This window comes from Sprattus sprattus, assembly GCF_963457725.1.
Source record: "Sprattus sprattus genome assembly, chromosome: 2".
Lineage (NCBI taxonomy): Eukaryota > Metazoa > Chordata > Actinopteri > Clupeiformes > Clupeidae > Sprattus > Sprattus sprattus.
Genome location: NC_137921.1, coordinates 28,509,133 through 28,520,438, shown reverse-complemented (window position 1 = coordinate 28,520,438; position 11,306 = coordinate 28,509,133). Strand labels below are relative to the sequence as shown.

Below are 11,306 nucleotides of genomic sequence, written 5' to 3'. Positions count from 1 at the left end.
CGCCACGCACACGCATACACACACACTCTACTCCCCCCCCCCCCCCCCCCCACACACACACACACACTACACAGCTCCTCTCTGCACCGTCCACCTCCCTCAGACCCCACACTTCCGGTCCCTGTGCAGTCTGTCTTGAGCATGTTTTCTTTTCCTGTCCTCGTGTGGGAATACGTCTCTTCAGCGGCCTGTGTTTCTTGTGTACTGGTGCAGACTGGTTCTGAACAGTGGAACAGTGTTTTTGAAAAGCATTGGAGGAACAGAGAGAAAAGAAAAAGGAAAAAAAGAGAAACCTTACAAAAAGAGAAAGGAAATGTTTCTTGTGAAGGGTGCGTCAGTGCCTTTTTAAGATTTAAGGAGGGAAATGTCTAATACACCAAACAAAATTAACAATGCTCCTCGCGTTGAAAATTACTTTTGTGTTTTTTTTGTTCTCGCTTTGTTTCATTTACCAAGGGCTCCATTCATTTCGAGTTGAGGCGTTTGCTGTGTACAGATAGTAGTGCATGTGTACACGTGTCTCCGCAACACTGTTTTTAAAAGGGTTATTTCTGTCTAATCCATCAAAGTACCAGATATGTCATGAATTTCAAAAGAACATTTTGAAAAAAAATCTTCTGGTACTCTGTAGTATTATTATTTTATACAAATACATAAATATATATATACATCTCTGTAAAATGTTTTGTTTTTAAATTAATCGTTTGCATGTGGGTCTATACCTAAGCTTGTTATGTTATAGTTATAGTTGTAGGTGTCTGTCTGTCCTGAGAATTTAACTGTAGTATCTTAAATATTCTCCAGTATTTGTACTTGTCATGGTCTGTCCTCCAACTTTACATAAATAAATGTATAAAAAATATCAACCAATGGCAGTGAATGAATGGTGACTTGTATGTGTGTTTTGTGCATACCTAGAGCCCGAGTTACGTTGTATTTCATTAAACCTTTTTAAAATTTTAATATTTCAGAGCCTTTTAAAAAGCAAGAATAGTAACTTCATTTTTGAAATATCAAGATGAAACCATGCAAGCCCAGCATCTTGGACACATGTCTAATGTTGTAACGATAATATATTTTATGTTTATTCTATGTTTTGATGCGGTCATGATTAGCCCATCCCCTACTTCACACTCAAGACGTGGAGATGGAGAAGTCTCTCTCCCAGAGTGCATCTCTTTATTTGAGCGGCCCAAACCTGCACCACTTAAAGTCATTAATAAAGAGACAGACCTGTCGAGGTGAACCGTTCCAGTGTAGATTTATTTTAAGGTACTCAGCAGGTAAAAGGCATTGTTCCCATTTTCAGGTTTCATGTGGCACAGACCTACCACACACACACATACAACGGATAAATAACAGCTTTCTGAGAGGAACCAGACACGAATAGCTCACAACTCTGGAATGGAGCCGGTTCATGAAGTCAGTGCCAACCCACGGAGGAACACGTCGCCGACCCACAATCCACTCCGCTTTATCGGCAGGCCGTGTCCGCCAATAATGTAATATACATTCACGTCACATACTGTAGCTACAAAACATCATCAGTGATACAGACCTAACAGTCCTAGAGGCAAAAGTGGAGAAGAAATGGAAGCCTACAGCCCTGAAGTCCTACAGTCCTGTCCAGTGAAGACAGCACATCCCTGGCCTAACGGAGGTGCTGTAAGGAACAACCTTGAGCAGCTGGGCCAGGGGGTCCAAACAGTCGCTCTCCCCCACAGCCGCATACTCTGGGTGATCTCTGGTTAGTGTGTGCCACTCAGCTGGCTGTAGACGTGCTCCAGGATCTGAACGTAAGCCTGGTCCTTGGGTGCGTGGCCGCTCAGAGAGCCCTTAAGGATAAAGGGTAGGTTGTGTATGTTTTGTTATCTGTTTATTACAATGTAAGTATTGTTTTCATAAGTATTGTGACCTTCAGCTTGGAAATTGTGTGGTGGTGACGTTTTTAAATCTTTTATCATCTGTTTGTAGTTAGTGTTCTTGGTTGTAAGAATGTTTTTAAATCTTTTGTACCGTGGCCTTCAGTTTGGAAAACAAAATGTATGGCGGTGGTGTGGTTGAAGAGATAGGGTGTTGGGTGATGTTAGATTACCTTGATTTTGTCCATGACACTGGAGTCAGGATTCCAGTGCTGGCTGAACTGCACCAGGTCAGGAGCCCCTCGGTAAAAGTCCACCAGCAGCATCTACAGGGAACACACACACATCGTAATACATTCACCTTACTGACTGAAAATTAAAGGATGGGTCGAGAATCACACAATATCTTCACTACAGCACTATTTTAGAGCAACTGCTGGGGCTAAACTGTCATTTTTTTTACTCTTAAAGGGATAGTTCGGTTTTTAAGACATGAATCTGTATGGCTTCCCCATCACCAGTGTCATGCAATCATGCATCACTTACCCCCGACAGCGTCCTGTGAGCAGAGTTCTCGTCCAGTTTTGGTCAAACCGAAAGTAGTCCGGCAGGTTTGCTAGACCCAGCAAAATAAAAAGTTTCTCTTCCCAAAACATTATGTGTTCAAAAGAGTGATATATTTGCATTGGGAAGAGAAACTTTTTATTTTGCTGGGTCTAGCAAACCTGCCGGACTACTTTCGGTTTGACTAAAACTGGACGAGAACTCTGCTCACAGGATGCTGTCGGGGGTAAGTGATGCATGATTGCATGATACTGGTGACGGGGAAGCCATACAGATTCATGTCTTAAAAACCGAACTATCCCTTTAACTCTCTTTACTGCCTTATGTGTGTTTGAAAAGTGTTTTGTGAATATACCAAAAAGTCACTGATAAGCTGGAGAAGGGGGATGGATTTACCATTTCATTAAGGACGTCGCTGGTCAGGAAGTTATCTTGAACGTAGGTCACCTCAACAGCTACAGGAATGCCATAGTCATTGGGCCTTTGCTGTGGGAACACCACTTTTACTCATCTCAGCCTTAATATTACCCTACAAATGTGTTTTTACGACATAACAGAAATTAATGAGATGAGCAATTTATGCTTAAATGTTACAATAGCCTGTTATATCTTTATATAAATATAAAACACAGTATATATGTATTTCAGTATTTTGGATTTTATTGTGCTAAAAAAGCAACAACCTAGCCTGCAGAGCATCCCATAATATCTTACCTCTGGAGGCGGGACCACCCAGAAGGGGGTAATAGTGGAAGCCACACCCTGGTTTCCATGGTAATAGGGGCCTGTATTGGGCAAAGATACAAATTACATTTTTTGTTGTGTTTTTTTCTTAGTGCGTCTGCATAAAGATTTTGTTTAATAGTAGTAGTAATAATAATAATAATTCATTTTATTTTTAAAGCACTTTTCATTCAAAGGAATCTCAGAGTGCCTACATATTAGAAAATAACTATAATAATACAATAAAATTAAAAACAAATTTAAATATTAACATAAGCATAACAGAAAAGATTCAACACAAGGCCAGAAATGCCTTCCTGAATAAAAAAGTCTTAAGTCCAGCTTTAAAGGAATCCAGCGTCTGCGTTGCCCTTAGGTGGTCAGGGAGGCTGTTCCTTAAATGTGGCGCTGCCGAGCAAAAGGTTCGGTCGCCCATGGTGCGACGCTTGGTTTTGGGGACGCGGAGGAGCAAGCTGTTTGAAGACCTGAGGGTGCAGGTGGAGGTTTGGGGAGTAATTAATTCTTGCAGGTAGGGAGGTGCATGTCCATTTTTGCATGTATGGGTGATTATAAGGACTTTGTAGTCTATCCGGAAAGAGACAGGGAGCCAGTGTAGTGAGTGTAATATTGGTGTTATGTGCTCATATTTCCGGACCTTCATCAGAATCCTGGCAGCGCTGTTTTGGATGTATTGCAGCTTCTGGATGTTCTTGCCAGTGATCCCATAGAAGAGTGAATTACAATAGTCCAGTCTTGAGGAGATAAAGGCGTGGACAAGCTTCTCTGCATCTGATAGGGTTAAAGTGGGGCGGAGTTTGGAGATGTTTCTTAGATGATAAAAAGAGGTTTTGCACAGGTGTTTTATATGATCATTAAAGTAGTGTGAGACTGTGGTTAATTATGACCACAAGACACAGGAATCGCCATCCATAATTCTGCACCAAGCTACTGGTGAATGATTAAAAACCCTTTTTCATCTGCTTTGCTATTGAACAAACAGGTAAAGTGGTTCACACCTCAGCAAAGTTTAGTACCATATTAGACCTTTGATACTTTGACCTCTTTAAACTCTGACAGGTTCATGAACAGAGAGGTAGAGTGGTATGCCCTGGGAACTAACTGACTTCTTCAGAATGTTATCTACTGGGAGAGCAGCAGTGGTGTAGTCCTGGGTATACGCAGGTATACGGAGTTTACCCACTTATTTTTCAGTCAGCATTGAGTAAACCCACTTCTCAAAACAGGACGTATATCCTGTGCTGTATGGGCTGCTTAAAAAAATTAAGAGTATACCCACTTCTCCAGGGACCACTACACAACTGGAGAGCAGATCACCAGTAACCATCATGGTCTCACCGCAGATGATGCCGAGGCAGGGCTGGAAGCCGTTGCTGCTGCCCTGCAGCCTGAGCTGGTGGTCCATCTGGGAGTCGATGTCCTGCAGCGAGGGCAGTGCGGGGCCCCGCGGGTGGCTGTGGTACCAGCCCACCAGAGACAGCCCGCGCATGAACAGGTTCTGACAAATCTGCAAAGTTATGTTATTATTTATCTTCCATGATATGAAAATGAAAATCATTCTGATCATTATATAAAACATATTTGAAGCGTTCCATATAGTAACAACCACCTCCACCATTATTTCTGCAGGACTTTCCAGTCATAATTCAGAGAGTACATTACAGCCTACAAACCATCAAAATTTAAATATCTACATAAAATCAAAATGACAGGTTTGTCAAATGCGTAATCAGCAGGGAATTCCCTTATCAAAGCTCTCACCTCTTCCTCGACAGCAGGTGCAGCGTCTCTGTCGGCCAATCGTGTGCGACATGGAAAGGCCCTCAACACCGTAAGCACTGAGAAGAGAAAGGGGGGGAGAGAGGGAAAGAGAGAGATGGGGGAGAAAGAGAGAGAGAGAGGTAACAGTAGACACTTTACACTTGAAGAGCATCTGGGACTGAAATAATGCTTGGCTTCTGAGAAGTAACTAGTGGTCATCAACTTGACTGGTCTGCTTTAAGAGATACTCACACTGTGTGTTCGTGTCCCATCGTCCTCCTAAGTACCCCACCACCTCGCTGGTGGTCAGATGGCAGTGGAAATCCTGTCACGAAACATACAGCGTTTAACCAGTGTGCCCTTAGCCATTTTGTGTGTGTGTGTTTGATATTAGTATCCGAGCCAACAGTTAGCACTCCAGTTCAAGTCATAGTTACCATGAGTAAAAGCACGTTGCTGGACACAGCTACATTAAAAGGCTGGAATCTGTTGATGGCGGAGAATGCAGACAGTTCCACTAATGTGTGGGGATCCCTGAGGACGAGGAGAGGCAGAGTGGCAGAGGCACGAGGGAGAGAAATGTGAGTATCAGGTCATACTGTTTTTTATTTAAAAATTTGTATTCATGAAAATATAAAGGTGTAACATATACAACATTCATTTAGGCTAGCAGTCCAGTTGTGTGTGTGTAAGTCTGTATGAGACATACACACACACACACACACAACTGGTCTGCTAGCCTATTACCCCCAGCTCTGTTTGCGTCACCTAGTGAATATGGGTCTGGTTATATCAGGCTACTATTTGTGTGTTCTGTGTTCAAATGTCATAATTCCATATGTACAATACCTTGCTGCGTCTCTCATGCCCAGGTTACAGTATCTGACAGGAACTCTGTCTCTGTCTCCTCGCCTCTGTATCAGACTGAGGTCTGCAAAAGAGATCAGAATGCATTACCAGCAACGCCATACCTTGCTGGCTCTACCTGTGTCACTTCCCCGCCCATCTAATGAAACCCTTATTTTTTTAAGAGAAACTGGGACAATCCTGAAACCCCTGTTTGGCTGCATTGTACTTTACTTCAGTCTTTCACAGCGGACTTACCTTCTTCCTCATCCTCATCTTCATCCTCTCCTTCGCTGGCCAGATTCTTGAGGACCAGGAAAAGAAACAGATTGTTTCAGTTGATTTCCAGAACATCATGTCTTTCAGACCTTTTAAATTTCCTTCACACGGAGCAAGAAACTGCTGAAACGTTAATACATTTGTTGAATGATCTAAAGTTAAGGTTAATTTGGTAAGTGTATCTCAGAGTGAAAGAGTCAAAGGTGCAAATGAATAAGACCCAAGAAAAAGACCTAAAGACTTCCCATTTCATCCCATTTCACTCCCAACAGTTCCATCAGTCCTTTCATTCTGAATCCCATGCCTCCCCTCTGCTCCCTCACCAAATCAGCTCATTCTGTATCCCATGCCTCCCCTGTGCTCTCATGCCTCCCCTCTGCTCCCTCACCAAATCAGCTCATTCTGTATCCCATGCCTCCCCTGTGCTCTCATGCCTCCCCTCTGCTCCCTCACCAAATCAGCTCATTCTGTATCCCATGCCTCCCCTGTGCTCTCATGCCTCCCCTCTGCTCCCTCACCAAATCAGCTCATTCTGTATCCCATGCCTCCCCTGTGCTCTCATGCCTCCCCTCTGCTCCCTCACCAAATCAGCTCATTCTGTATCCCATGCCTCCCCTGTGCTCTCATGCCTCCCCTCTGCTCACTCACCAAATCAGCTCATTCTGTATCCCATGCCTCCCCTGTGCTCTCATGCCTCCCCTCTGCTCCCTCACCAAATCAGCTCATTCTGTATCCCATGCCTCCCCTGTGCTCTCATGCCTCCCCTCTGCTCCCTCACCAAATCAGCTCATTCTGTATCCCATGCCTCCCCTGTGCTCTCATGCCTCCCCTCTGCTCCCTCACCAAATCAGCTCATTCTGTATCCCATGCCTCCCCTGTGCTCTCATGCCTCCCCTCTGCTCCCTCACCAAATCAGCTCATTCTGTATCCCATGCCTCCCCTGTGCTCTCATGCCTCCCCTCTGCTCCCTCACCAAGTCCGCGCTGGGTTGGTACTTGTGCAGCCAACTGGTCTTGTACTGCACCAGTTTCTGCCCGCGGTAGCGCACCGATGCCCACCCACAGCCGGACTTCTTGGCGGGGTTGACCAGCCTCTTGCAGTGGGTGGCCCAGGCACTGGGAGAGTTGAAGATCTGCCCAGTTTCCACCCAACGGATCTTACCGTCACACAGCAGGTCTCCCACAAACTTCTTTCCCTGGGGAAGGGAGACGACAAACACGGTGAAAAGTCACTTCACAGAGTCCCGATGACTACAATTGATCTAGCCTGGTGACACCAGCCTACGTATTTCCGCCTGAATTGATTTCAAGCTCATACTCAGTCTGGCCCAACCCCATTGACAATCGTCTCCAGAACTCAACATTTTGCAGGACCAATCAGCGAACAGTTTAGAGCTGTGACGCAAAACTCGCCTTGGAGGAAAAGACACGAAAAGCTATCGGAAAAGTTGTCTCAACTCTCGAGAACATCAGAAAATTAAAAGGAGAACAAGAGTATTTTCTTGTAAGTTTTATGATTGGAAAGGACGTCGTAGCTCTTCTCCCAACTGGCTTTGGGAAGAGTTTAATCTACCGAATGCTTACTAAACGTTGCTGATTGGTTAAGGGAACTCCAATGATTTTAAACCTCAAGATAAGCACCCGCCCATCTCGGAAACCAAAATGCATTGGGTTGGCCCAGACTGAAAGACGGAATGAAATGGAGTCACAGGCTGGTAATGGCCAGGCTACAATTGATCCACAGTCGAAACACTTTTGCATTTTCATTCATGTGCTACTGTGACTACAACTGTCTCCGATAAGTAGTATGTGTTTGACACATAGTTTCTCTACACTTCTGATTGGTGTAGAGACCTAGCCTGCAACCCATACAGTACAGTGCAGTACATGCGATTAGGTCATTTGTCTTATAGGCTTATGGTGTGAGTGCTTGCGATCTTTGACTTATATGGAGAGTGTATACTGAAATATTTGTACCCCTCACATAACAAAGCCAATATATCCCAGCTTCAGCTAACATCATTATCTTGAGCCATAAAGGAGTGGTCTGTAGTGGTGTAGTGTAATTAAATGAGACATAATGACATTCACCAGGTAGTGGATAGACAGCACTCCATCTCCGGGCTCCACCAGGCCATCCTTCAGGAGGACCCGCAGGGTTATGCCTCGCCGGGTCAGCAGGGAGCCGCGGCCAGAGGAGACCCTCAGGTCCGACTCCTCTCCTCCGCTCAGCTCCTCGTCCTCCTCCTCGCCTCCCTCCTCCAGCAGCTGTGGGGACGAGGGCGGTTCTGAACCTGGCCGGGGGACATCCATGGTGAGATCCTTGCACTGAGTGGCACCAACTTCAACCAGCAACCACCAGAGTTTGGATCAGATACATATACCACGAGACTTGTGAATGTTTAGGGTATTTCTGAAGAAAATAGATTACCATAATCCAACAGAGTAAGCAGAAAATAATGGAACATCTTTCTAGAAAGGAAGGTCCCCTTACACACATCAAGGAGTATTGAGTGGTCTGGGGGGAAATTAAGACTTTAAGTGGGAATTATCTACATGACTTTTCGCCAGGTCAGGACTTCATCTGTACAAAATCATCTTAATCTGATTAATCAAGGCCAATACAGAAAACCGCCTTCTAATGTAGCCTGACTGTGTTGCTGTTGGGTACAACTGTGGTAGCCATTGTAGTGGATAAATAAAAAATGAGAATGAAAACCAACATAGTGAGCACCAATACAAGAAAGCACCGTCCGAATATTGGCCAGTTACTTGGAAAAAAGGGCCATCCATTAATTATAAGATCTCAGATTTTAAACATGATCTAGTTCACAATTAATTTGTTATTCACACGTACAAATTCTGGATCTACTTAACTATTCTTAGCTACTTCACTTGAAATAAAGCGATGTTAACTTCTGATTTTTATGAATGACCTGTAGTAGGCTACGTTACAATGCGCACGAGCGGATTTTAAATTGATGAGCAGCGATGATGAAAATGGGAGTGCAGACGCTACGATTTTCCTTACATCGTATTTTAATCACATTCGATATTACTATAGTAATTAGCGTCCTATTGTTTGGCTTACAACAATGGTACACAAGTGTATTTCTTCTTAATTTGATAAAAGGTTGACGAGGGGTACGAACCGCAAGGCCTACTACTGGCTGATTAACCTCCCCCTTGTTATTTAAGTATTTAAGACAGTTTTGATGATTCTCACCCATTCCGCGTTTTCTTCAGGGAGCGATATAACTTGCAAGGCTGTCTGTTCCGGGACTATGCCTTTCTTTCGGGCACTCGAATATATGATAGGGACACTTTTTTAATGAATACCATTCGCCATGATAGCCAGCAAGCTAGCTATTATTCAAAAACATAAAATGAAGGCGCCTGTGTCTGCCGTGTAGTTTCCTTGTTGTGTTGCTTTAATGTCAATTCCCCTCCCCTTTCTCCCCTCGGAGGAGTCAGCCCGTCCTAGTCAGTCTACCCATTCTGAGCCCGGCGATGGGTAGATGTATTTCTTGATCAGTGACCATACGATTCGCGATTCATACGAAATATTCAATTAAGAAACGTAATCGAAGAAAGCTAAATTACTTTGATTGCTTCGGATGGAATCCACCCATCAGGTTCCGGGTGAAAGATAGAGGTCGTCTATCGGAGTTATCCTCTCCTTTGCTAATCATCAGGGAGAAGCGACGGTGCTGAAAAAGACACAAAAATCAAGACACAAGAAAATCTATGTGGCGTACACAAGCCGCAAAATTAAGCCTTAGGATCATCGTAATGATAGAAGTCAACTAATGTGCAGATATTTGAAAATCCCATATCCTCGTTTCTCTTTTGCTAGGCTACTTCCTCCTGCCATATCGCCCCCCAAGATTCCTGTAAGATATCCATTACACAAGCGGTCATCATATGGCAAAGATGTATGGGCCATTGTTAGAATGTCGGAAAAGTGGTCCATTTGTAAATGGTTGATAGGCCTACTAGAGGTTATTAAACACGTTGTTGGCCCACAAATAATTTAAGCTGTATGCTATCATTACATTGTTTTTTTTTCTACCGTATGTTAGACATGGAAATGCATTTAACTTATATTCTATTAATTTATATATAGCCTAGCTATATTTAGCTTAGCCCGTTGCGAAACTGAGGTAGACGAGGCTTCGACAAGAAGTTTTGTCACATAGCAGGGCAATTCATTAGGTGTTATGATAGACTATCATAATGTGTCTCTGTCCCTACATTCCTTACCCCTGTAACAGTAACCCTTTTAGTACAATTAACTGGTATTGCTTGTATCATGTATTTACCACCGGATGTCTGTATACACACTATGTCCAGCGACCAAATGCTGGCTGTGTACAACATAGACATCATACAGGTAGACGCCGCCTCCAATGCTTCAGCCCGTTGCCTCGGCGAAACGCGTCGCCGCCATATTGTTTCGGGAGCTCTCTGACGCCAGAGGTCTGTCAGACGTGTCGTACAAGACCGTGGTAAAGTTGGTTGGAAGTTGGATATTCAACAGACATTCGGACACCCGTATGTTTAGGGACCATCAACAAATTACACATTTAAAATGTCAAAAGTCAATAGCTTTTCAACAACATGAACTAAAAACATAAAAATGATGTTGAACTGTTCAGAATGTATGCATACACATTGCACAGCCTTTAGTTTTTTAATTTTCACTTCACACTATTTTCAGTGAATTTATGAAAGTCTGAAACTTCAATTGCTTTTTGGTCATGTGACTTATCATCCTCAAATTAGTTTCAGAGTGTTCATTGACTATGTATGTCATGTTGCACAGCCTTTAGTTTTTTCATTTTCACTTCACACTATTTTCAGTGAATTTATGAAAGTCTGAAACTTCAATAGCTTTTTGGTCATGTGACTTATCATCCTCAAATTAGTTTCAGAGTGTTCATTGACTATGAATACATGTTGCACAGCCTTTAGTTTTTTCATTTTCACTTCACACTATTTTCAGTGAATTTATGAAAGTCTGAAACTTCAATAGATTTTTGGTCATGTGACTTATCATCCTCAAACTAGTTTCAGAGTGTTCATTGACTATGTATACATGTTGCACAGCCTTTAGTTTTTTCATTTTCACTTCACACTATTTTCAGTAAATTTATGAAAGTTTGAAACTTCAATAGCTTTTTGGTCATGTAACCTATCATCCTCAAATTAGTTTCAGAGTGTTCATTGACTATGTATACATGTTGCACAGCCT

General features: G+C 43.2%; 1 protein-coding gene across 4 annotated transcripts; it reads right to left on the bottom strand.

Annotated features, from left to right (window-relative positions):
* Positions 1-1,244: 1,244 nt before the first annotated feature.
* mpnd (MPN domain containing) lies at positions 1,245-9,418 on the bottom strand. 4 transcript variants are annotated; one of them, XM_080832544.1, is made up of 13 exons: positions 9,279-9,294; positions 8,144-8,394; positions 7,027-7,248; positions 6,033-6,078; positions 5,778-5,859; positions 5,366-5,462; positions 5,181-5,253; positions 4,929-5,005; positions 4,506-4,674; positions 3,141-3,211; positions 2,823-2,912; positions 2,096-2,188; positions 1,245-1,835 (listed from the first exon to the last, which is right to left on the bottom strand). In XM_080832544.1, the coding sequence occupies exons 1-13, from the start codon at positions 9,280-9,282 to the stop codon at positions 1,749-1,751; spliced, it is 1,362 nt and encodes a 453-aa protein (XP_080688670.1). In that variant the 5' UTR covers positions 9,283-9,294; the 3' UTR covers positions 1,245-1,748. The 4 variants fall into 4 exon arrangements, 2 of the variants coding, with proteins under 2 accessions (XP_080688670.1, XP_080688671.1); XR_013968524.1 differs by lacking the exons at positions 1,245-1,835; positions 2,096-2,188 and having other exon boundaries at positions 2,838-2,912; positions 3,141-3,938; positions 8,144-8,346; positions 9,279-9,418; XR_013968525.1 differs by lacking the exons at positions 1,245-1,835; positions 2,096-2,188 and having other exon boundaries at positions 2,838-2,912; positions 3,141-3,938.
* Between the last annotated feature and the right edge of the window lie 1,888 nt (positions 9,419-11,306).

Excerpts from the sequence above, each read along its gene's own strand:
- mpnd (XM_080832544.1), bottom strand. Across the intron at positions 3,212-4,505 it reads CTGCCTCGGCATCATCTGCG|GCCCCTATTACCATGGAAAC; the intron begins GTGAGACCATGA and ends TGCCCAATACAG. Across the intron at positions 2,189-2,822 it reads GCGACGTCCTTAATGAAATG|ATGCTGCTGGTGGACTTTTA; the intron begins GTAAATCCATCC and ends TGTTCCCTGTAG.